Source organism: Pyrus communis, chromosome 11 (genome assembly GCF_963583255.1).
Source record: "Pyrus communis chromosome 11, drPyrComm1.1, whole genome shotgun sequence".
Lineage (NCBI taxonomy): Eukaryota > Viridiplantae > Streptophyta > Magnoliopsida > Rosales > Rosaceae > Pyrus > Pyrus communis.
The window spans coordinates 16,231,032-16,257,507 of NC_084813.1; the positions used below are offsets into that span (position 1 = coordinate 16,231,032).

The following is a 26,476-nucleotide window of genomic DNA, read 5'->3' on the forward strand; positions in this document are numbered from 1 at the left end:
TAAGGAACACCACAATATCTTGCAGGTCTGTGATATAGACCTTTTTCTATGAAACCTTTAAATCATTCCAAGACTCACTGTATCTCATCACATGAGAGATATGGTCGAGAACTCTTGTTGAGCATATTCGAATTCCCTGCGATTTTCACCCATCGTTGAGTCCCAATAACGCTCCATGAAGATAACGCCGTATGAATCGACTAGATTATGATACATCCAACAAGTCAACACCAAGCATATTGTGTCTATATCAGCATAAGCATAAGAAGATTGAAGTTAAGCAGTCTAATCCCAGACAACCTTTCCAACCTTTACACGAATCACTGCTGAAGTCTACCTTTCAGAAGGATTTTTTTTTTTTTTTTCAAATTAAGAATACTTACTTATCAAGTTGATCAGTAGATAAGTACTTATGTCAGAAAATTAAAAGAGTGCATTACTTATCGTATATATTTCTTCCCGTTCCAAGGCGCTCCAAATAAAAAATTTATTCACATTAGGTGAGAAAACATAACCAAAAAAAAAAAAAAAGCCTTAGGCGCCTAGGCGAGCTTAAGACTAATCCCATAGGGTAAATTCCAGGAATTGGTATGCGTAACTTTCTCACTTGCAATACTTATAGTTTCATTTGGAAGTTATGTCAAACTTAAGGGGTATCCAAAAGTATACTCACTTGACCTTAATGTACTCTTTTTCCCTACACTTAGGAGCATTTTTCCCACTGTGTTTTTGCTACCTAACTAGGTTTTGACGAGGTCATACCCTTGTGTACGTCCTACTTGCATCCCGAAGATGTATAGTTTTGACTTAATATAACTTCTCACTTTTCTCCTCTAGCTATGGGCTTTTCTGCCACCTTGGGTTTTGCCATAGCAAGGTTTTGTGGGTTTTACCACTCATGCATTCTTCCGTTTGTTTTGAGACTCACATTCCCTACTAGTGCTGACTAGACGAGACGACTTCATCAACTGCTTCTACATTTGCCTGAAGATTTGATGCGCCATCTACTTGAGTATTTGCATAATCAAGGGGGAGTGTTGTGGCATATGTTCTAAATACATATTGTGATTGTGCAAATCCTAAGTAGAGATAGGTTAAGAATCCTTGGAAATCTATAAGATCTTTCCTAATAGACATTGTATTACTTGGAGAGCAAGGTTATCTCCTCCTTATTACTATAAATAAAGGCACAAGAACTGGGGAATTAACACACAATTCCTCATGCCTATTCTCCACTCTCTTTCTCTCCATGCCGCACTCTTCAGTTAAATATAGGTCACAACATAAATGATATTATCTACACTGATAAGTAGGGAATGAATTTAGCTTTTACAAATTATTTATATATAGATAATTAACAAAGAATACCAGCCATCTTTCCGTTATATACTGAATAGTAGACCAATTATACTGACCTTTGATGTAGCTCAATATATTATTATAACATATGTTTTTTAAAATGGGGTGTGCTATCCACACACTTCATTTTACTTTTCACACACTCCTTGATAATTTCTGTTCGTTGATCTTCTTCAATTCATCTGATCATACGGCTGAAAATTAAAAAAAATATGTGAAAAGTAAAATAGGGTGTGTGGATATCATACCCCTTTAAAATTTATCTCAATACTCGCTATCTTGCTAACAAAACACCTGACTCAAAATCCATAACCAAATATCCATCTTCCTTAATCCTCACCTATCTGTTGATGTCATGGCACATCTAACGGCCTCTTCGTCAGCCCATCATCCATTTTTCTCTCATCCGTCATCATTGACACATCCTCTCCGAAATCTCTCACATAATTAAGCTACATTAAAGGTCGATCATTACAATTGGGTACTAGCTAACAGTCGATCTTAAAGGTAATACTATAGAGACTAAATTTTAAAAATTAAAGGATGTGATTGTTGATGATTATATTATTACTTAAGTGTTAATTAACATATTTATTTTCGATTAGTGACACATCATTTAGGTTGCAAATTTAGTTTAAAATTTTAGTTAGCATTACTCATAGTCAAGTATTGTCCTATGGTTGATGCTAGATAGACTAAATTGGTGGATAAAATTTCAAATCAAATGATGTGTTACCAATAAGAATGAGCACGGTTACCAATAATTAAATAATAATCCAACTATTAGCTTTCATATTATTTAGTTTACCAAATTTTATTTATAAATTTAATCTCTGTAGCATTACTCATTACCTTACAGGTGTGTTTGTTTCACCGGATTAGGGGGGACTGGACTAGATTAAACTAATTGCTAGTCCAGTCTCATGTTTGGTTTGCACAAGGATTATGTTTAATGGGATTAGACCGGACACACTCTAACTAGGTCCTTCGTTAAAAGGGCTTAGCGAGACCCCCCAATCAGCAGGGGACTGCTAAGACCGTTTGTGTCCCTTCCTCCTCGCGTCTTCGTCCAGCTGTCCTTCTCGTGTCTTTGTCCTGGTTTGCTTGACCGAACTCGTCGGACCAGCCCACCAACGGCGACGATTGTCGACGAGATGTACAAATTCTCGGCTTCGCGCTTCTTTGGGTTTAGTCTGACCTACATAAAAGATGAGAACGACAACGATAGGCGCAAGGCTGAGTTTGAGCTCTCCACCGCCAGCGGCACAACCATTCACGTCAAATGGAGGAGGGGATGGGGGTGGGTCATTGGAGAAGAGAGGTTTAGAGGGGGAGACGATGGTGGGGTCGAAGGAACGGGGACTTAATGGTTGATTGAGATCCGCAATTGAAAATGTAGGCTCGCGGCATGAGGTTTGATTCGCAGATGGAAACCTTAATGACGCAAATGAAGGCCTGATCTACTTACCCTTCGTGGGAAATATATTGCCAATGTGTGGCTTTTGAGAAATCGAGGCTATAAATCTTTGGTTTTAATTGAGAACATGAATTTTTGGGATAGATTATGAGTTAATTTGCCAATTCTTCCTCTGGGTAATATGCAATTTAGAATTTGATTGTAGATTGGTTGAAATTGAAGTTGGTTGAAATTGATCGAAATTTTGGTAGAATTTGGGAACTGGAAATTTTAGTTGAAATTGAAGTTGGTAGAATTTGGGAACCGGAAATTTTGGTTGAAACTTTGATGTTGGTTGAAATTGAAGTTGAAGCAAATAACATGGATATTTTTTTACATATCACCGGTTGTTTTTTCCTTTTATTTTTATTTTTATTATTCTACTTCTTAGTCAGATATTATACCAAACGCTTCACTAAATCAATCCAGTTTAATCTAGTCTAAGCTAGTCCAGCTTAATCCCTAAAACTAGTTCAATCCAAAATAGTTCGGTGTAATAAAAGCAACCCACATGTCTTAACTATTAATTTTTTCGGACTATTCAGTGGAATACCATAAAAAATTATTAAAAAAGAATTATCATGGTCAGTATGTCGTTTGACGTATGCAAAGCAAAAGACCAAGACTTTGTTATTTAATTAAGGATGTAGATATCACATCCCTTAATTAATTCTTTTTTTGGAAAAAAACCAGGACTTTATTATTTAATTAATTCTTTTTTGGGAAAAACCAGGACTTTGTTATTTAATTAATTCTTTTTTGGGAAAAACCAGGACTTTGTTATTTAATTAATTCTTTTTTTGGAAAAAACCAGGACTTTGTTATTTAATTAATTCTTTTTTGGGAAAAAACCAGGACTTTGTTATTTAATTAATTCTTTTTTTGGAAAAAACCAGGACTTTGTTATTTAATTAATTCTTTTTGGAAAAAGAAGGGGACCAAGACTAATCGACATTGACACTTGGTTTGGGGCTTTTTTCTTGCAGAACACAAGCAAGTGGATTCTATCTTGATTCGCTTTACGAGGATTGCAAAGATTTGTAAATTGTGTTACATTTTCCAATGAATTTTGATCAATTATTTTTTACGTTTAATTTTAAATAAAAAATATTTAAAATATTTTTTAATTATACAATATGTGATAAAGAGATACAATTTACATATTTTCACAAGTAGTTGCATCGCATTTATTCAAAAGATTTTGCATGCTATCCAAAGATTTTACCAGTCTACAAAATCTCTTTCTGAAAAGTTAAAAAGACTATAATTTCTCTTTCTGCTATGTCTATATAATTGGGCACTGGCTAACCGCTCGATATTCAAGTATTGCCCTATATATCTTAACTTATATTAGCTCAGTTTTTTCTTCTTCTTAAGAATCTTAACCCTCGTACACTATCTTAATAGCTACGTGTACCACTGTCTTCCACCCACTCAGCAAACATTCATATTTTGATGGGATAATATTTAGGTTACCGGTAATGCTAGGCAGATTAAAGGTTTAGACTAAATTTTGTGAAATAAATGATATAGAAGTTAACGATTGAATTATTACTTAAGTGTTGATTAACGTGCTTATTTCTTGTTGGTAATACATCATTTAGTTTGAAAATTTAGTTTACCTAACACCCCATAGGTTACATGTAGTTACTAATGAGTACATTATATACTCACTGTTTAATTTGGCCTAATCGAAAAATACCACGTGTTTCTTGTTTTTTGTTTTTTTTTTTTTTTGAATATATAAGATATTATCTGCACTAAGGGGTGAAGGAATGGGTTAAGCTTCACATTAGGCTAGCCATAATAATTTGGTTCGAATTCGTTTTTGGCAATAATTAAATAAAACCTCTCATTTACAAGTTAAGAAGAATATCATTAAAGAATAATACTAAGTTATCACTTGTTCCTTGTTTTGTAAAGCCGAAGAAAAATCTTTCTCAAAAAAAAAAAAAAAAAAAAAAAAGCCCTAGAAAAATTAATTAACATGTATTTTTTTTATTAAATTATAAAATATATATTAAAATATTATTGGACCAAAATCAAAAGGTGAGTATATAAGGCACATACTCAAGTACCTAAATATCCATTTTGTTCATCTCACAACTTACAAGAGAGATTTTTTATTATATTCGAAACACGGCTCGGTATACCGGGCCACCGGGCTATGTTTCAATAACATAGAAAATTATCTTCTTATTTGCTATTGTCACTCTTTACAAATAAATAAAAGAGCTATTGTTAAAATGAATCTACTTAATCGTGAATCCCTTTAGAAAAAGATTTGTCTGTGTCCCATACAAAAAATGAAAAGAAAGAAAAAGACTAGTTGAGACAACTACTGGCATGTGGATCACATGAATTCCATCAAACTTTCATTAAATTGAAATCGTCACAAAACTTAATAAATAATACTAGCATTTTCTCTTTGGGATAAGCTAATTCATTCACTAACAAATAACGTATTTTATCATAAAATTTTTATAATCGGAATCATTCAATCTCTTAATTTTTATTTTAAGATTATTCTTAAAAAAATCATCCAAAAGTATCAAATAACTAGATAGTTTATCATTAATATGTTACTTGGTACCTACGTACCGTTGATATATTTGAATACCTAAACGATCACTGTTTCAAATGATTTTGTCAAGAAATATTTTTCAAATAAAGATTAAGACATTGAACAGTTCTGATTATAACATTTTTACGATAAAGATATGTTATTTGTAAGTAGGAGAATGAGTTCACTCCTCCAAAGAAAGAATGCAAGTATTAATCAAACTGAATTCCTCACATTTTCTAAAATGTGTTTTAAAAAACCATGAGTATAGTAATAAATAATCAAATTTAATAAATTAAAAATTAAAAGACTCTTGACATGTTCTCCTCACTCTCCTGTCCAATTTTCATGCAAGAACTTAAGAGCAACTCCACCCCAATTTGTTAAGCTGGCCTAAAGTCCAAAAAAGAGGCCGGCACCCCCCAAAATCACTCCAACCGAGCCTCATAGGCTAGCACCTAGCCTCAGCCAACTTCTAGGCCAGCCCAAAACATGATGAGCAAAGGCCCGACCTATGTGACGTCACACTGGCGTCAGCATGACGTCGCATATGCCCACTGATTTTTTTGCCTCAGGCGCGTGGGCGCGAGTTGGCGACAGGAAAAGCTCTTGGACCGGGGAGAAGCCACATGGCTCGTTTTGGGCCATTGGATTTCCAACGGTCGAAAAAATTTGAAATTCAAACCCAACAACTAGTGACGTGGTGCATTCTGGGCCGTCTGATCCCAAGATCAACGGTCCACGATTTTCGCCCAAAAAACGAAAAAAAAAATACAAAACGGTCAGAATTATGACCATTTGTCACATGTCCACATTTGGGTTGTTGGATTTGAATCTTTTTCAAATTCAACAGTTCAGATTAATTAACTTATTAAAAATTAATAAAAAAATATTAAAAATTGTTTAAAATACAGTAAAATGTTTTTTCCTATAAATACCTAACTATCATCTTCCACCTTACATCACATTTCAATATTTTCAACACTTTCGGAAAATAACACGTAACGTGACAAGATTGGTTAAAAATCCTATCCAAAATTATAACTAATTTTTTTAATTATTTTATAAAAAAAAGTAATAATATTTTAAATGAATTGGGTGCCAACGCATTTTTTAGAGGTGGAGATGCATTTGTGCCAGCGCATTTTTTAAGAGTGGAGTTGCACTTGACCAATTACTATTCATTGAAGTCAATCCCTATTTATTTCAGTGTATTAAATAGATTAGATGCCAACACATTTTTAGAAGTGGAGTTGCTCTAAAATAACTTGTTTGTCATCGCATCATGCGGCTTTAATGTAGAAATATATAATATATTGGACTTAAGATTATGAGACATCTCAGTCAATGTCTTTTTCTTTTCGGTGAGTCTCATTCAATGTCTTTTTCTTTTCGGTGAATCTCAGTCAATGTTTTGCCGATCTGTTTTGCATATTGGAAAATCTTGTACCCATATCACGATCTGTTTTGCATATTGGAAAATCTTGTACCCATATCACTATCTATAAAAAAGAACGGTTGCAACACGTACTTTTGGTTGGTGCGATTGGACCGATTGCAAGACATACTACTATATATAAAAAAGAACGGTTGCTCCACATACTTTTCGTCGGTGCGATTGGACCGATTGCAAGACATACTTTTTGGGCTGTATTTAGCTGGAAAATATTTTCCACATTCAATCAAGGGGCTAATTATAAGCGACAAAAATAAATGGAAGTGTGCACAAATTTTTCATTCAAAATAACAATAAAGTATTCTGCTAATTTTACCTTTTTTTTTTATACAAAAATATTGAGTAGGCGATTTAGTTAAGCCATAAAATAAATAAATATTAATTTGATATCAAATATGAAGGTTGAACTTAAAACTTATCGCTCATAGAAAAAAAAAAATTATCACTACATGTAGTACTAGTGGCCAGAAGCTTTGTATTATTTGTTCTTTTTCTCACACGGTTTTCTTTAATGGCACGTTTACGTAAGCGTAATTAGAATAAGAAAAGGGAATTGAATTTCGATTACGGAATATTCCGGTGTTTACGAAATATTAAGGAATAAAAAAAGTGGTGGAACCCACACGAAACAAGGAATCCAATTCCTGAAATTAGAGGAACGAGATTCCCTGGTTTTGTGAGGTATTTGAATTCCCTGAGGGTAAGGGAATCGGGAATGCATCTTTTATTCCTATTATGCCCTCACTTGTTTCTTATTATCCCAACATTGCCCTTCATTTGACACTTATTATGTCATTTTTAATAAATAAAAAAAACCTATTTATATATTTTTTATATAGATAATTTTATTATATAAATTTAATTTAATTAATTAGTATGAAAATAATTTATTTATATAAGGGCAATTTAGTCATCAACTTAGTTTTCATTTCCATTGAAGTGAATTAGTAAACAACTTATATGGACTCAACATCATTCTTGCCATCTTTTAATAAATAAATAAAACCTATTTATATATGCTTATATAGATGAATTTTATTATATAAATTTAATTAAGAATTTAATTTAATTAACTAGTATGAAAATAATTTATTTATGTAAGGGCAATATAGTAATCAATTTGGTTTTCATTCCGATTGAAGTGAATTGGTAAACGACTTATATGGACTCAACATCATTCCTACTCCGATTCCAAACAGTTTTAGTAAACAACTTCAACATGAATCTGATTCTGATTCCATCTCATTTCAATTCCTCCTCAATCCAATTCCCCCTCAATCTAATTCCTCTCAATTTGATTACGAGCTTCTCATTTTACCTTCTTGGCCATCCTTCTTGTCTTGAAATGTTGCTTGATGAGTAGAACTGCCTGCTTTCTAAATGAGAAATTATATTAACGACTTAATTATCATTGTCAAAATGAAGAGTTTAAGTGACATAGAAATAGATATTTAGATCATTGCACAATACAAAATTATCAGAAAAGAGAGTTGAGAATGTTCAAATGTAAAAGTTGTTGCCATGGACGATAAAATTAATATATCATAAACCTAGCTATAATACACATTGATGAATAAACACAAACATCATTGTTAAATAAATCAATAAAAAATTCCCATGGTCTTCAAGACGGCTATACTATCGTGGACTCTAACTATTTAGGCCTAATCTTGAGAAGATCTTCCCTGCAGCTCCGGTGGTGAAGAACAGCAAGTGGGTCTCTTCTCAAGTTGGCTACCGTAATCTAAACTGTGATTGCATGTAATTTTCGTGCAGCAAGCAGCAAGTGATGGTTTAAGGGCAGCACAATCGAAATGGTGGCGCTTCTTGCCCGTGGAGGCTCGATGACATTGTCAATAAATCCAGAGGACGCCTTGCCAGTTTCAATACGAGGAGCTTAAACGTGTTTTTGGAGAAGTAAACTTTGTCCGGAATGCTCTTGTTAAGTTTGGTAAGTGATAAGTTAGCTTGGTGTGGGATAGTAGCTAGCGGCCATATTTGCCCTAGGGGATTCTCTGTAATTTATTTATTTATTTTTTTTCTTTTTGAATACATAGATGTTTTTACATTAAAAGGAATGGAAGTTCGGCTAAGCCATACAATGGGTAGCTTAATTTGGTATTAAATTCACCATCTATGAGATTCGAACTTAAGACCTCTTACTTCTAAGTGAAGATAAATACTATCAAACCGTAATACTGAGTGATCTGTAATTTATTTATCTAAACTAATATTAATGAAACGCTTTTTATTAATCAAGAGAAGGTGAAAAGACATTTTTGTTATTTATCACAATAAAAAAGTTAAAGACAATAACATAATTTTATAAAACAAAATTTTGTAAATCTCACCTACAAATAATTTTATCACCTTTAATTTATTAAAAAAAAAAAAAAAAACCTCTCACACTCTCTCCGTACTCCCACATCCTCTCACTCTCTTCATTTGTCCTTCAATTTTAAAAATTTCACACACGTGTGGCATATGCTAGTTTTTTTTTTTAAATTTTTTATAGAAACGTCATTATTAAATAAATAAATAAATATAAACAATGACGTCGTTGTGATCGTCACCAACCATTGCGTAGTGGATTTTGAAAAAGCGCACTGTTAAATGCTTCTTTGCTAAAAACACTTAAAATGGTTTTTGAAAAATTAACTTATACTTTTATTAAAGTTTGGCTCTAAAACATTTTATTTAAATGTGCTTTCGGTGTTTGAAAGCCAAAACAAACGAATGAGAAGGCTCTCCTTCTCTGGCTCTCATTACCCTTCAACCTGCAATGCGGCGTACGCGTCGTGTACAGGTAAGATCTCGTTTCCGATTTATCCTCCTAAATTCGCGGTCAAATTTATATAGCTTTTTGCCCCGAAAAAAAAAAAAAAACCCGATTTTTAGTAAATAAAACCCACGAAAACAGAAACAGTAGCGTCGCCGCTGAAAACGAAAAAAAAAAACAGAACATTAATTCTTCTGCTGTACGGTTGTTGTTGCCGTGTTGCAAACCGGCTTCGGTTTCTGTGTTCTTTTTATATGGGAGTTTTGCTTCCTTTTTTTTTCTCTTTTTTAACATTTTGTTTGGTGTGGTTTTTGGCAAAGGAGGTGGGTGGGCCCCAGCACAAGTTTGAAACGCTCCGGGGCCGTGCCAAAACGGAGGAGAGAGAGAGAGATCGAACTCTTTGTTCGTAGCGTACGACGATTGACAGATGGCCGCGTCACGTGGTTCGTCGTCTTCCACGAACGGGTTGTTGCCGACATCGTTGTCGGAGCGGAACCACCACGACATGGAGGCCGGGGGAGGGGGAGGAGGGGAAAGGGTGGGACTGGAGACCGAGTTCGACGACGACGACGCTGCCGCGCCGACCGATCCCTTCGACATTGCCCACACCAAGAACGCGCCTCCCGCGACGCTCAGGAGATGGAGGGTACGTATTATACATTTCAACCACATTGCACTGCTTGCACTGCAAATAGCAAAGTCGCTTTTGTGTATTCAGCAACATAAATTTTTTGTATAATATTGCAATGTGATGCTTGCTAGCATTGTTTTTGGTTGATTGAAAGTGGACACGAATCGGCATTGTCCATTTCGTATTGGATTTTGGATTGGAATCGAATCGAGTCAATTTTTTCAATGCCAGAAAATAATGCCAAATGCCATTGGTGTAATGTAATGGGGCACATTACACAAGCGTTCATACAAAAAAAAATATATGTTAACAATGTACAAACCCCTTCGGGTTAGCCCAAGTGGTACTATAGCTTCAGGCTCGATTCCCTCCAATGTAACCGATAAAAATTTAGGAAAATGGTTTGAAAATTTTGAGTTTTAATGATAAGGACAAAATAAAAGGTAAAGTGAATAGTACCATGATTGACTTTTTGTGTAAAAATGTGATTTTTCGTTAAAGTAAACAGTACCGTGAGCTTTTCGTTAAAATTCCCTAAAATTTTACAAGGTGTCCGGTATCGAAATGGGACGCATCTTCTTTTTTTTTTTTTTTTTTGGTGGATAATCTTATTGTGATTATTTTACCAATTGCGCTTGCTTATGATCACTTTCTTGGCAGCAAGCGGCACTAGTGTTAAATGCTTCCAGGCGGTTCAGGTACACTATGGACTTGAAAGCGGAAGAAGAAAAAGAAAATAGCAGGCGGATGATTAGATCCCATGCACAAGTCATAAGAGTAATGTTTCAAACAATAATAAACTTTTCAGTAATTGGAACTATTTTTATCCGTTCGACTGATGATTACTTGTCATATTAGGCAGCATTGCTTTTCAGATTGGCAGGAGAACGGGAACTTGGTAAATGTTCACTCTAGCTTCCAGTTGTTTATATTTACAATGCTATTTTATGAAGCTTACGTGTTTCATCCATGTATTATTGGTTTGCTTAGCGTTTTTCTTAAGTTTTATTCAAATTTTTCATGTCATTTAGCAATTTTCACCATTTCCATAATGTCTTTCGTTGCAGCATTAGTCTTAATTTGTTGTCAAAGTTGAAATGGTTTTGCACAATTTAGTTTGTCAATATTTGTTGTGTTAGACTTCATAGACATTATTGGGCTTATTTCATTGAAACTGAAGCTTTTGCATTTTATGGTCACTTAAGTACTCAAACTCACGTTGTATCTGTAACTTGTGTTATATTGTTGGACAGTTCAGAAGTTCTTTAAACATAATTCTAGCTGTATTTTCATTCTTGTCCAGAAGATTCCATTTTAGTTTTATTTTCATGATTTGCTTTTGTCCCGGATGATATAGGGATTGGCACAACAGTTGCGCCCCCAACTCCCAGTGGTGATTATGGAATTGCACTAGATGAACTTGTTACATTGACCAGGGAGAACAACGTTACCGCTTTACAGCAATATGGAGGGGTAAAGCAACTGAAAATGTGTTTCTTCTTGTTTTTGTAATGTTTTGTGTGCTCTACATACATAAGACAATCATCATTTCATTAGGTTAAAGGCATATCAGCGTTGCTAAAATCGAATGCGGAGAAGGGAATTGATGGGGTTGAAACAGATGTAGTAAAACGAAAGGAAGTGTTTGGATCAAATACATATCCTCGGAAAAAAGGGCGGAGTTTCTTGGTATATTATCTAATTACAAGGTGTTACTTTTTTGTTATTTTCTGGTTTTAGTTAGGAACATGTTGCAATAACTGAAATTCATTCCTATGCTTTGTCCTGCAGAGGTTCCTTTGGGAAGCTTGGCAAGACTTAACTCTTATAATCTTGATCATAGCTGCAGTGGTGTCATTGGGACTCGGAATAAAAACTGAGGTATTCTTGATCATTTGCATCCTCTATTCTCGCATTTATCTATAACCAAATGGTCCCTGTTTGTCTAATTATCTGGGCGTGGTTTTGGATTTCTATTCTTTTTGTTTCTATGGTTTTTTTTTAAAACAGTTTCGTCTACCTTTTTAATTTTGATATCCTCATAGGGTCTGGAGGAAGGATGGTATGATGGAGGAAGCATTTTCTTTGCTGTGTTTCTTGTTATAATTGTTACAGGTATTGGAATTGATATTGTAGTTGTGATTTGATCTTGTTTCAATTAGACTCATCTTGTAAGCATGAGACTAATTTTCCCCTCGTCCCATTTTTTGTTTGTTTGCCAGCTGTTAGTGATTATCGGCAATCTCTTCAGTTCCAAAATCTTAACTCGGAAAAGCAAAATATACAACTGGAGGTGCGCACTCTTACACATTTGGAATGTCACCATTCATTCTCTGGATGCTAAATTGACTATATATGAAAATTTCTACAGGTACTGAGAGGCGGTAGATCAGTAAAGATCTCAATATTTGATATTGTGGTTGGTGATGTTGTACCACTCAGAATAGGTGATCAAGTGAGTGTACTTAATGTTTTATTTGTTTTACTGGATACTAATTTGATAGTGCGTAACCAAATTATTTTGTTCGTACTTAGGTCCCTGCTGATGGAATCTTAATCACTGGTCATTCACTTGCTATCGATGAATCTAGCATGACTGGTGAAAGCAAGATTGTGAGTGCTTATACAGTACCATACAGTAATTTAATTATCACTATTACCAATACAATTTTTAAGCGCCATCTCTTTCAGGTTCACAAGGATCAGAAAGCACCTTTCTTAATGTCAGGTTGTAAAGTGGCTGATGGAGTGGGTACCATGCTGGTAAATAATTTTAATTAATTTATTGTACTTCACTTTTCATAACTTGACTGAAACAATTATACGTTTCGCATCTCTGTATTTTGATGCTGGAATTTTCCCTATAATCCCATGTTTCTAGTCTCCTTTTTTCGTAACGCAAGATGTGCACCACCTGGTTGCTTCACCTTTTTGGCTATCTGTAGGTAACTGGTGTTGGGATCAATACTGAATGGGGATTGTTGATGGCAAGCATCTCAGAGGATACTGGTGAAGAAACTCCTTTACAGGTTTTTTCATTTTTCCACAAGTATGGTTGTTTAATCTATAGAAAATCCATTATTTACAGCTCAACGATATCTTTGGTGCTCTGTGATAGGTGCGTTTGAATGGAGTTGCAACTTTTATAGGCATAGTTGGGCTTTCAGTAGCTGTTTTGGTGCTTGCCGTCCTTTGGGGCAGGTAACATTGTGATCATTGAATAATTAAAATTTTATATTACATGAGTTGTTTATCATCTTATTAGCCTTGCTTTTATTTAAACTTTTAGATACTTTACTGGAAATACAAGAGATCTAGATGGAAAAGTCCAGTTTATAGCTGGTCAGACTAGAATGGGCAAAGCTTTTGATGGAGCAGTAAAAATTTTCACGATTGCTGTAAGTGAAGCTTCCGGATCAATTGGGTTTAAGGTTATATGTAGGCCTTTCTTTGACAAACTATAGAACCGTGCAGGTAACCATTGTGGTTGTTGCAGTCCCTGAGGGGCTACCTTTGGCCGTTACCTTGACGTAAGTAGCATCCACCACTTTTGCTTCAGGTTGCAGTTACAGGAATCTAAGTTTAATGTACTAATATAGTTCTCATTTGTGTTATCAACTTTGCGTCTGTCTTCAATTCTGTGACAGGCTAGCATACTCAATGAAGAAAATGATGGCAGATAAGGCATTGGTAAGTGTCCTTGGTCTTTTTAATTGAAAGTTTCTCGGTTTCTTAAATGTAAAAAAGTATTTTTCTTGTCTTTTCGCCCTTTGGCTTTCACTGGTCGACCATCATTCTGTTTTCATTTTTGTGATATTTTCACTTCTAATAGGAAATGTGTTTGTAAAAATCTTGTGAAACTAGTTTATAACAGTATAATATGTGCAGGTGCGTAGACTGTCAGCCTGTGAAACTATGGGGTCAGCAACAACGATTTGCAGTGATAAAACTGGGACATTGACTTTAAATCAGGTGTGTTCTATGATCAAAAGTTCAAAACTGAATATTGTTTTTCATCAATTTATAAACGCAGGGTACTGGGCAGCATGTGAAACTTGAGTATCATGTAGTTGTTTCGATCTGAAAAATGTATTGCTAAAATAGAAATAGTGACAAAAATATATGATATGGCAGATGACTGTGGTTGAGGCATATGTTGGGAGAAAGAAGATAAATCCACCAGATGATTCCTCACAGCTGCATCCACTGGTTTCCACTCTGTTAAGTGAGGGCGTTGCGCAGAATACCACTGGCAATGTATTTGAGCCAACGGTAATATTTCTCTTCAGTTGTCATGGCATTATCAGGGGGGGGGTGACATTGTTTCCCTTAGCTGTTGAGCTTTGATGGTATTCTCAAATTCTAAATGTTAATTTTTAAACACAAAAATTCATTTTATTTAGCAGGGTGGTGAAGTAGAGATTTCTGGATCTCCTACGGAAAAGGCTATACTTTCTTGGGCGTTCAAGGTTTGTTTTAAGTGTGCTTTAGTGTATTCTGGTACTCTTGTTTCTCCAATATTTGAAGATTTTCTTAGTTGTCAAATTCTGCATCACAGTTGGGGATGAAGTTTGGTATTATCAGATCGGAGTCTACAGTCCTTCATGTCTTCCCTTTCAACTCAGAGAAAAAGCGAGGTGGTGTTGCAGTAAAGCAGGTAATTGATTAATTAAAGGTGTAAATTTTCAATTTCAGAATCAATTAAGACCCAGTGGGATTTGCATAGTGAGATGTCTTTTAGTTCATCCGGAAAGCCTCACGTGGTGCGTAACATTATTGATGAGTTTGAAGTACAGCGACTGTGTCTTGTTCACCTAACATAATCAAGTTGTTCCGGGGACAAAATCACTGTAAAGAACTTCTCAACCCAACTTAGTGAACCATTCTTATTTCCGAAACTAGTTAAAGTGACTCAGAAGTTATGCCATATCGTTGAATATATACTCCATTAACTTATCATTTCTCTCTCGATGGTATATCATCTCGTCAAATACATGCTTAATCAACTTATCATGTGGAATAAGACCAAAAACGTATAGTTCCTGTCAATTATACTGCATTGTGGATACCTTACATAACCTTAACCCTCTGCATTTTTCATCTGGAAAATATCACTTTATGCATGTTTTGAATGCAATACTAATATACTTACATAGTGATAAATACATGATAATACCTCCAAAGATAAAAACACACAAGCAATAGAGCTACCTTAAACCTTTTCTGTGCACAGCTTCTCTCTCGTTTGCCTGATTAAGCCCATGCTAATGTTATTTCTTCACTTTCTTTCTTTTCGTGACAGGCTGACTCTAAAGTTCATATACATTGGAAAGGAGCAGCGGAGATACTTTTAGCCTCGTGCACAGAGTACCTTGACTCAGATGGTTGCTCGCATAATATTAAAGATGACAAGGTGGGAACACGAGCCATAAAGACATAATCAGAAAGTCTTAGCATAGAGTAAAAAACACATACTCTGAACGGTTTTTGAGAAATTAAAATCTAGGAACAAATGGAATTTCTCATTGATTTAAATGAACATACTCCAGGAAGTTATGGATGAAGAATCTATAATGACATTTATATATATAAGCGCTATATTTGACACTTCTACTCTTGGTAATGATGAGAATTAATACGCGCAAAACTCTTAGGGTCCATTTGGATGGAAGATCCAAATTTGAATGTACATTGCTTAGTTGTACTTTGATAAATATTGCTCTTATGTTCAGAAAATCCACATGTTACCTCCTTGGGTGTAAAAATGAACACCCATATGGTTTTCGTTCAATCCAAATGGGCCCCTACTATCATTTGATAATTAGGTTTCTATTAGAAAGATGAGAAATATTCTTTAATCTCTTGAAATTGTCCTGTGAAATTTGTGTATGATGTCTTGTTATATCCCTCTGCAGGAATTTTTCGTGACAGCTATTAATGACATGGCAGAGAGCAGTTTGCGGTGTGTTGCCATTGCATATAGACCATATGGATTGGACAAAATTCCTACCGATGAAGAGCAATTAAGTCAATGGGCATTACCAGAAGATAACCTTGTCCTGCTTGCTATTGTTGGTATAAAGGTACGCATATCCACAAAGTAAATTCTCAACTATTGCAGTTATTTATAGCATCTCTTTTTGATAGCCTAGGGCATAGACAGCACCATATTCTGAGGCCTTGCTTTTAATATAAAGTATTATCAAACTTCACTTTGAGCTAATATGTATGTCGGTGAGTAGGATCCTTGTCGTCCTGGTGTCAGAGATGCAGTGAAACAATGCACAGAAGCTGGTGTCAAGGTAACTTTTCTCATTGGTTCTTTAACATCTTGATTTATGTTACACTTCTGCAAACATAATGATGTATACTTATTTACATTATAAAATATTTTATATTGTGGTTCTCGCGTCTGGAAAATGACCATATGAATCGCATTTTTGTGAACCTATAGGTACGCATGGTCACTGGAGACAATCTTCAAACAGCAAAAGCCATCGCGTTAGAGTGTGGAATACTACTTTCACTTGAAGATGCTACTGAGCCCACTATCATTGAAGGAAAAGTATTCCGTGAATTGTCTGAAAGGGAAAGGGAACAACTCGCCAAGAAAATAACAGTACGGTTCCTACATTATGGCAATTCTTATAATTTGTATTAGCTTTTGATCTTCAGTCTGTTACCCTCGCCAATTCTGTTATTTCTAGTTTGCATATCTCTGATTGTACCTAACGGTAATGAAATTTTTGTCACGTTATTGCTTAGGTAATGGGCAGATCTTCTCCCAATGACAAGTTGTTGCTCGTGCAAGCATTGCGTAAGGGGGGTGAAGTTGTTGCAGTAACAGGGGATGGCACTAATGATGCTCCGGCACTTCATGAGGTTTGTCACCTTTGTGAATTTAATATGTTCATGTGGTTGGCATTTCATGCCAATTTAAACATCCTGATAACCCGTCTTTCTAGCAAAATTCTCCCCTTGACAACATCCCTTCTCCTAGTGTCATGCTTTTTTCCTACTTATGGCTGATCAGATCTTTACCATTTTGTATTTTAGGCGGATATTGGTCTTTCTATGGGCATTCAAGGAACTGAAGTTGCTAAGGAAAGTTCGGATATCGTTATCTTGGATGATAATTTTGCGTCTGTTGTAAAGGTAAGAAAGTATACTTAATGTAAGACAATAATAGGGTTGGAGTCGTGATTTTGTCTCTTCTGAGTATTTCTCTTTGTACTTTATGTAGGTTGTTCGCTGGGGACGTTCTGTGTATGCAAATATTCAGAAATTTATCCAATTCCAACTTACTGTTAATGTTGCCGCTCTTGTAATTAATGTTGTGGCCGCAATCTCTTCTGGTCGTGTTCCTTTAAATGCAGTACAGGTATCTCTCTCTCTCTCTCTCTCTCTCTCTTCCCCCCCTCCCATATATATATATATATATATATAGAGCACAGCATGTTTTGTCATGGCTTGGGGTTACACTGCATATTTTGCACAATCTGGAATATGAAGCCAGAACAAAGATGAGTAAAAGAATCCTCTGCAGTTTAGGCTCATTACTTTTCTCTGTCATCTTTCTTCTAATAATTTATTTCATGTTCCTTGTCCAGCTTCTGTGGGTTAACTTGATCATGGATACTCTAGGAGCACTTGCGTTGGCTACCGAACCACCTACAGACAACCTTATGCATAGAACACCAGTTGGCCGAAGGTGTGAAATCGTGTGATTAGCTAGCAATGATATACTTTGATACTATTCAAAGTCAAATTCTTGTTGTATGCTAGATTTCGATGAAGTGAAGTAATAATCTGATATTTGTTTCTCAGGGCACCTCTTATAACGAACATCATGTGGAGGAACCTACTCATTCAGGTATCTCCTCTCTTTCGATTATCATTTGCTCTGTTACTAACATCGCAGTTGAAGAAGCATAAATTAACATTGTATCACTCTGTTGTCTAATTTCATCATTTTCACTTGGCACAGGCAATGTATCAAGTTACTGTCCTCCTTGTCCTCAACTTTTTGGGAAATAGCATTCTTGGTCTGCAGCAGGATGTCCCAAAGCATGCCGTTGGTGTGAAGAATACTGTCATATTCAATGCATTCGTCTTTTGTCAAGTAAGTATAGGACTTGAAAATAGCTATGTGAATTACGATTAGGAGTTGCGTTTCAATTGTTTAGTTAAGCTGGTTTAGTAATTTGTTCCAACGCTTATGTTTACTTCTTACAGATTTTCAACGAGTTCAATGCTCGAAAGCCTGAAGAAATAAATGTCTTCACTGGAGTGACCAAAAACTACCTCTTCATGGGAATAATAGGAATTACATTTGTACTTCAGGTGAGAGGCTTCTGCGTTTATATTTTTGGTTTCGGGTTCTTACTATATATAATTACTGAGTATAACTCTATTTTCAGATAATCATCGTCATGTTCCTCGGAAAATTTACAAAAACGGTTAGACTATCATGGCAGCAATGGCTCATATGCTTGGGAATTGCCATTGTCAGGTACGTTAACTTGATGATTCCTTACGTTTTTTTCTAACTGGATGAAGTTTGGCTAAAGTTTAAGAACCAGAAGTGGAAGTAACGAAATCATTTTCATAAAATATGCGAGTCATTCTGTGTTGCAATTTATATTTGCCTAATCGCGGTACTTAACTGACTTTATGTTCCGACAGTTGGCCTCTTGCTATTATTGGAAAACTAATTCCGGTCCCAAGGACTCCGTTCTCCGAGTACTTCAGCCGGCCTATTAAGCGGTGCAGAAATTCTCGTAATCGTAATACCTAATGCTCATCTCCCTAGTTGTGTTCTGTACACATGCTATCAAACCATCAGTCTCCATATCTTCGAAACTTGCAAGGATCGCGCTAGGCATCCGAGTTTCTTCTTACTACGAGAAATAAATGAGGAAAATCAATGGTTATTGTTCTCAAAACTCAACTCATTTGATCTTTCAAACTAGGAGGATTGGCATTTGGCACTCCATGGAAATGCCCTTCCGGGCTTTTCCCCCTCGTTTCTCAGGGCACGCGAGAATAGAGATCTCTCATATTTTTTTGCCTGAAAGTCTTCAATCCGGCGTATGGGGGTGGTTATAGTATGGCATGCCCTTGCACTATTTTCTATGGCTTTTCTAAGAGTTGGATCGGCACAGATTTGTATATCCAATTAGCAAATTTGCCATGTAATTTTTTAGCCAAGTGTACATAGAACGCTGCTCTCAACAATTTTCAAATTTTCTTGAGCAATTTTATCAATCAAATGAAGAATTCAAATTAAACCATTGGACCTAACAAATTAAGCTCATATATTTGTGCAAAGATGGTATTCTATGCTATTCTAATCTTTGGGCAGAGGAATTAGAACTTAAATGCAAGGGGTCGGCACATTGCTATAGCTAACTGGCATAGCTCGCGTCTGAAAACTTGCACATCTCTACGGGTGAAGGTAACAGTCATTTGCGAAAGCTTGCATGTCCGAGCTGAGCCCCGAAGGTTCACTGATCTGCTGGTCTTGGTGGTAACTGACACCAAGAACAGCATTTTGCTGCTGCTGCAGTTGGTGTTGTGCAATGTTGGATGCTATTTGACCGTTGGTCTTGAGTAACTCAGATTGAGCCTCCAATATATGGTGTTGCAGCTGAGAAATGATTCTAACGCATCCGTAAATCGGATCTTCAACACGTAACGACGCCCCGTAGAACATGGAGTCTGCTGCTGCTTCTCTTAAATGGACTGGAAGTTGCTGCATTTACGATACAATTAGACGATTAGTAACACATTCTATACTCGTATATCCGAAAAATAAGAAACAAGTTTTTCAATTATTTCTCATACTTTCGACTAAAATTTGGGGCAATGGCGTAGCTAGAATTTTAGCCTATGAGTGGAGCAAACGACCAATGTCATTTGAGTTTGGTTTGGTGTCATCTTCATCATCCTCTCCTTAAACCTAAACTCCTTCCTCTCTCCCTCCAGTGATCCCCAGACGAACTCCTCAAAGCTCACAAGCAACAGATTGTCTATACTTCATAGGATCCATCAACCTCAAATCAAACCCGATGAAAAAAATTAAAGTAAAAAATATCGGATTGGGCCCTGAGTCTACCAAAAACCTTGAAAAATCATAAACATTACATTAAACTTTTTTGCGTGAAAAAAATGTCCAAATGTGCCTGAAACCATCCTGGTCCCTTCATGGCTCAGCCTTTGAATTGGGATTAAGGTAAACACATAGACATTACGGGTGTGTTTGTTTGGGTTCACTAACTTTCACTGGATTGGACTACATTAAAAATTAGTGTAGTCCCGTGTTTGGTAATCCCAAGGACTAGTTTTAGTAGGATTAAACGGGATTCGCCTCGACTAGAGACCTCGTTAGAGGTTCTTAGCGAAACCCCCCAAAATGCAGCGGACTACTAAGCCTTTCCTTCGTCTGCTTCGTCTGTTCACTGCTCATCGTAATCAACGACCTCGACGTCAAATCCTCCACTCCTTCCCTGCATGGATCTTCTTTTCTCTCCCTGCTCTATCTCATTACCACCCACCCCTAAATCCCAAAATCGAATTTGCACCCACCGATGGGTCGATTCGATCTGAGGCCCAGATCGATGCCGGCGCCACCCCACTCCATTTCCCAAGGTCATCTCCCGTTCTCTCTATCTAAGTCTCGACGATGGCCACCACCGCCGTAGCACCGCGTTAGCTCGCTCAGAAGGAGGTTGAATTCAGATGATGTTGGCCACGAAGTCCATCTGGGCACGAGGAACTAATATTTTCAGATGGAAAGATGTAATGACATATATCCTCAATCTTCCTCAGATTTGCTTATTTTTTTGGTAATATAATATGAATTTCAGCTTTTTGAATATGTTCCGTTTGGTTTAATGGTGTTTGCAATGGTGGTTCTTTCTAATTTAAGCTGAGATTATAGAAAACCCCATTTTCTGGGTTTGTATATATATGTATATATACACACATATACATACACGCACACATATATGTATTATATGTTTTTGCTAGATCTGATGTATGACTTTTGTATTATTTGTTCTTGTTGGTATATTTCCTTATTCGCAAAACCCACATTGATTCTTTTGTGTAAATTTGATATTTTTGGGGAAAAATTGTGATGGGTTGCTTTGTTGTGGATGGGTTTTTGTTTAAATGTGAAACAAATTATCAATTGTTGGTTTTGAAATCTCAAGAATTTGCAATATCTAGAATGGTAGATGGCACTGGTGGCAATTGCTAGAAGAAGAAAGGAGGTTGGATTAAATACGGTATTTGAGTGACACCAACATACTTTGAACATGGAGAAGATGAAATGTTTAACAGGAATAACGTTAATATTTGGTTGAAATTGAAGTTGAAGAAAATAAAATATTTTGTAATATATCATGGGTTTTTTTTTTCATTTTTCTTATTATCCTGCTTATTAGTCCGACACTACACCAAACGCTTCACTAAACTAGTCCAGCTTAGTCTAGTCTAAGCCAGTCCAACTTAGTCCCTGAAGCTAGTTCAGTCCGAGACAGTCCGGTGCAACAAACGCACCCTACTTGTATACATGTTCATAAAGGTTCCAATTCGAATTTCTCTTCTTCCACTCATTGAAAAAAAAAAAGAAAAAAGAAGACGGTTGTATACAACTGGTATGCTGAACAATTTGTAGTGCTTCCAAATTGTGTTTGGATTAATTGACCAAAAAAAATTGTGTTTGGATTTAGTTTCACTTTACACAAATGATTAATAATAGTTGAGACAACCAACTAAAGATTAAACAAATGCACTCGATGTGAGTGTAGCGACATTGGCTAGAAAAAATATGTGCAAATTAGGGTATCGCTTGTATTGATTGAAAAAATTGTGTTTGGATTTAATTGGTTATTACCTCAGCATTTTGGTAACGTTGCTGGCACCAAAGATCCTATGGACGCAAGAAAATCTCTCAGGATTGGAGGAGGGAAAATAGGGTGCCAAAACACAATCTTGAGGGCATCTTCTTCGCAAAAATCTGCAAGCTGCACATCTCGTTGGATTAGACATCCTTAGATTTCCACAAAGCGATTGTTTAGAATCTAAACAAAAGATTTTGCTTCTCAAAATTTCGAGGAAATCGAAATTTTCTGAGGGATTTTGTAATATTTGTCAAAGATTTTGTTTACAATATATATATTAGGTGTTCTTAGATCCGTTTGAATATTTTCAATTCAATCACGAATGCTTAGGGTGGTAAATTTGTCTAATGTTGGAAACAATATAAGGGCTACTTTCTTTTGTCAAAGTTTCAAAAATTTGAGGAAGGATTTGATTGAAGGCAATGGAAGGCATAGATTACTTAAATTAATTTTGAAGATTTTCCATATGAATTGTTAGTGTGTTACGGTGTTTATCTAATTTACGATGAATTCTCACTGGATTTTTAGCAAATGATGATTTGTGCCAAATGTCCAGACCAAGGAGAGAAATTTGAGTATGACAGCATGACCAGCTAAATAGTTAGGCAGAACAGACTTTACTGAAATAATCTCTTAATGTACAAAGTCTCACCGTTTATGAGAGTGGCGTAACCACCCTACCAAATTTTCCTTGATTATTCTAGCTTATAAACTCACTCTGTATCTGATTAACTTCTCAGTGGGTTTTTAGCAAATGATGATGCGTGCCTGATGTCCATACCAAGGAGAGAAACTTGAGTATGACAACATGACCATCTAAATAGTTAGGCAGAACATACTTTACTGAAATAATTTCTCAATGTACAAAGTCTCACCATTTACGAGAGTGGCGTAACTGCCCTACCAAATTTTCCTTGATTATTCCGGCTTATTCATAGTTTGAGCAACTACCAAATTTTCCTTAATTATTCCGGCTTATTCATAGTTTGAGCAAGTAAATAATTAAATAACAAAACAAAATTTCAATCATCCTAGATGAATAATTCTTGTGCTAAACTATTTCGATGAATTTGTAATGAAAAATCATGCATGACCAATTAATTGGCCTCAAGATATATATTTACACTAACTGGGTGGGGGAATGAGCTAAGTCTTACAATGGTCTAGCAATAATGTGGTTCAAATTCGCCTTTGGTGAGAATCGAACCTAAGACCTCTCACTTACAAGTGAAGAGATATACTATTTGACCATAGTACTAAGTGACAATTAGCCTCAATATTTAAACTGTAACAAGATCGTCTATTTTGATTCAACTTAATGCTTTACAGTGGACACGCTCAAGAGGCACGGTTGGAGTACAAATGAAATGTTCCAATGTTGATAATTGTGGAAACTATTTCAATTTTTATGTTTACTTTTTTGAATCTAGTACATGTTGAAAATGTGCCCCTAAAGCCAATAATGAGATGATACATTATGAACATTTCACATATTAAACTAATCTAGTTTAATGTAAGGGCAAAAATTATTATTTAAAGCTATCTCATTAATTGTTACACACTTAAATGATAAGTCCAAAGAATATAAAATTAAGAGAATGTAATCTAAAGAAGTTTGATTCATGAGACCTTTCTCTTTCATATACATATTGTAAACGTTTATGTTCATAGGATTGCCAATTAGACATCAAATAGATCAGTATATGTTATGTCTTCTCTTTCAGGAGGGTAACTGGTCTTGACTCATTGGTGTGAATGACATCAAGACAAGTATGTAGGTGCTTAAAAAAGAGTGAACTGAACGTGATCAACAAAGAGTTCTCATGCTCATGTCACATGAGAACTCATAGTTAGGATACTGCAAAGTAGTCATTTGACCTGAGACATTGTAATTGTCTTGTGGTTAGGTCCTTAGTCTTTGACTATGTTAAAGGCATTTCCTTTGAGGATGTCTACAATATCGTTGGGGTTAAGCTACTTTGTCATGTGGGCATATGAATGTACAACAATGAATATCTAACCTTTAAACTGTTGAGAGGGACTACTATATGATATGATTAAAAATCTCTGGTTAGAGTATGAGTGAGATTTAGGAAGTCATTCCAAATCATATTCAAGGTAATCATATATACAAGAGAATCACATTGGATGGTAAACATGAATTAACTATCAACCAAACAATGTGACGAAGAGTACTGGGTTAGAGAAAGTCTGTATTGCGTTGTAATCCCAAAATGAATAGGTTCTCCAACCTCTTCTGATTAGCTTAGGTAGCCATGACATATTGCTAGGTGTCACTCATGGTTTGTAGAAGCCTTGTAGATGAATAATCACTAAAAGAGGAATTGAAAATTCTGATCCGATCCAATTCAATTTTGAAATTTTAAATTGGAATTCGGAAACGTTGTTTCTAATCCAATCTACCCGAAATTACCTCGATCTTAACCTCTCATCCAAAGTGCTTGCATTTATCTTGTTCACATAATGAGCACAAAAGTTATGAATAAGTTCCAATAAATCAAACCATAGATGCAAAATATGGTGCTTGCATAAACTAAACTCATAAGGGACACAACATGTAGGATCATCAAAATTAGCCAATCTATAATTTTTTTTAATTTTTTTTATTTTTATCAAGAAGAGAACTTCCATTATATTAAAAACTAGTACAAGGCTAAAAAAGAGTCAGGTAAACAGCACCAGATAAAGTAAAATTAGGTCCAAACAAAATGAGAGCCGTAACCCAAGATACAATGGAAGACCCACATAAGCTTGGGCCCGAAGGCTGAAAAAACAAACAAAAAAAACCCTAATCTCAAGCAACATAAACCAGATTGCCGCCACATCATATCCTCAGGGGAAGCCAACCTCCGAATAGAGAAAGTAGTTTTGAATATTGGAAATTTTCCCGCATGTTTTTATTCACAACTAAAAAATTAAGATTTAATTAAATATTCTAGTTAATTCTCATCCGTTCTTTCTTTTAAAATAATGTGCAGGAGATTGGGCCAAGAAGAAGCCTGTTGGTGCCAAAAATCTCAGTACTTTGGATTCGTGACGGGGATAGAAACACGACCTTCTTCCATTGTTGGGTCAACTACAGGTGAGCTAAAAATCACATCAACCGACTCAAAAGTGACAACGCAGTATAAGTTTATGGCGATAGGAACATTGAAAGCTTGTTCTTAATTACTGTGAGAATTTATTCTCTTTTGATGGACCAATCAACTGCGACCCAATTCTCGATATCCTTAAGCCCAGGGTCATGGCTCAAATGAATCAATCCCTTGATCGAAACTTTTGTGAAAAGGAAGTGAAGATTGCACTATTCCAAACGGACCCTTCTACAACACCAAGCCCGGACGGGATGACCATTTTCTTCTACCAACAATTTTGGCATGTGGTGGGAAATGACGTCTCGAATGCTGTTTTAGGATCCCTTTCTTGGGCAAGTTGTTAAAGTAGCTTAATTTTACTCCGGTCTCACTTATACCTAAGCAAAAGAACCCTGAAGATATGAAACACTTGAGGCCTATTAGCCTCTGCAACGTCCAATTCAAGATTGCCTCCAAAGTCTTGGCTAATAGGCTCAAGGTCATACTACCCCACATTATCTCCCCTTACCAGAGCGCCTTCATCCTCGGATGAAATATCTCTGACAATATAATCTTGGCTGCCGAGGTTTCCAACCACATCTTCAAACGACGGTGAGCCAACAATGTCCTTATGTCTTTAAAATTGGATATATGCAAGGCTTATGACAGGATTGACTGGGGTTACCTTCGGGGAATTCTTATGAAACTCAGTTTTTCTCATAGATGGGTGGAGCTGATGATGGTTTATGTCTCATTCGTGCTATATTCATTCATTATTAATGGCTGCCAGATGGGCTATCTCCATCTATCTAAGGGTCTTCACCAAGACGATCATCTCTTCCCTTACCTATTTGTTTTATTTGAGAAAGACCTCTCTACCAAAATTGCAAAACTTGAAGCTGATGGTTTAATCAAGGGTGTGCTTATTTGCTCTGGAGCTCCACCTCTCAATCACCTCCTATTTGCTGATAATAGCTTTATTCTTTTGTCGGGCCAATGCATGTGTATCCACGTTACGAACGCCCTCTATGCTTATGAAGCAGCATGTAGGAAGAAAATAAAATTGAGCCAGAGTAAGGTGTGCTTCAGTAGGAATGTTAAACCTCCTATGAAGAATTGGTTGAATCTAATTCTAGGTGTTCGATGTGTCTCTCGACATGAGAAATATTTGGGCATGCCCACCCTTATGGGCTGAAACCGCATCAATTGTTTTGGGTACATTAAGGAA

At 35.9% G+C, this 26,476-nt stretch overlaps 2 protein-coding genes across 2 annotated transcripts; one reads left to right on the forward strand and one right to left on the reverse strand.

Moving 5' to 3' along the window:
* Positions 1–9,572: 9,572 nt before the first annotated feature.
* On the forward strand, positions 9,573–19,537 carry LOC137749544 (calcium-transporting ATPase 9, plasma membrane-type-like). The gene is made up of 34 exons (XM_068489650.1): positions 9,573–9,640; positions 9,934–10,259; positions 10,905–11,021; positions 11,103–11,142; positions 11,602–11,717; positions 11,802–11,933; positions 12,036–12,125; positions 12,290–12,359; positions 12,467–12,537; positions 12,616–12,699; positions 12,780–12,857; positions 12,936–13,007; positions 13,190–13,273; positions 13,363–13,445; positions 13,534–13,642; positions 13,719–13,774; positions 13,892–13,934; positions 14,133–14,216; positions 14,379–14,516; positions 14,651–14,713; positions 14,803–14,901; positions 15,547–15,657; positions 16,160–16,327; positions 16,487–16,546; positions 16,699–16,863; positions 17,010–17,126; positions 17,301–17,399; positions 17,488–17,625; positions 17,855–17,955; positions 18,072–18,117; positions 18,232–18,366; positions 18,480–18,587; positions 18,665–18,756; positions 18,930–19,537. The coding sequence occupies exons 2-34, from the start codon at positions 10,041–10,043 to the stop codon at positions 19,039–19,041; spliced, it is 3,300 nt and encodes a 1,099-aa protein (XP_068345751.1). The 5' UTR covers positions 9,573–9,640; positions 9,934–10,040; the 3' UTR covers positions 19,042–19,537.
* Positions 19,538–19,689: 152 nt separating this feature from the next.
* On the reverse strand, positions 19,690–25,848 carry LOC137709079 (LOB domain-containing protein 24-like). The gene is made up of 3 exons (XM_068448220.1): positions 25,778–25,848; positions 22,151–22,302; positions 19,690–20,003 (listed from the first exon to the last, which is right to left on the reverse strand). Exons 1-3 carry the CDS (start codon positions 25,846–25,848, stop codon positions 19,690–19,692), a joined length of 537 nt encoding a protein of 178 aa, XP_068304321.1.
* Between the last annotated feature and the right edge of the window lie 628 nt (positions 25,849–26,476).

What these genes read in the sequence shown, in the direction of transcription:
- LOC137749544 (XM_068489650.1), top strand. Translation starts at nt 10,041, where the DNA reads ATGGCCGCGTCACGTGGTTCGTCGTCTTCCACGAACGGGTTGTTGCCG. An exon ending in CACTCAGAATAGGTGATCAA is followed by an intron (nt 12,700 to 12,779) that starts GTGAGTGTACTT and finishes GTTCGTACTTAG; the next exon opens with GTCCCTGCTGATGGAATCTT. An exon ending in GTGGTGTTGCAGTAAAGCAG is followed by an intron (nt 14,902 to 15,546) that starts GTAATTGATTAA and finishes TTTTCGTGACAG; the next exon opens with GCTGACTCTAAAGTTCATAT.
- LOC137709079 (XM_068448220.1), bottom strand. Translation starts at nt 25,848, where the DNA reads ATGTGGTTGGAAACCTCGGCAGCCAAGATTATATTGTCAGAGATATTT. An exon ending in CCGAGGATGAAGGCGCTCTG is followed by an intron (nt 22,303 to 25,777) that starts GTAAGGGGAGAT and finishes TGGAAATCTAAG; the next exon opens with GATGTCTAATCCAACGAGAT. An exon ending in CAGCAACGTTACCAAAATGC is followed by an intron (nt 20,004 to 22,150) that starts TGAGGTAATAAC and finishes TTGTATCGTAAA; the next exon opens with TGCAGCAACTTCCAGTCCAT.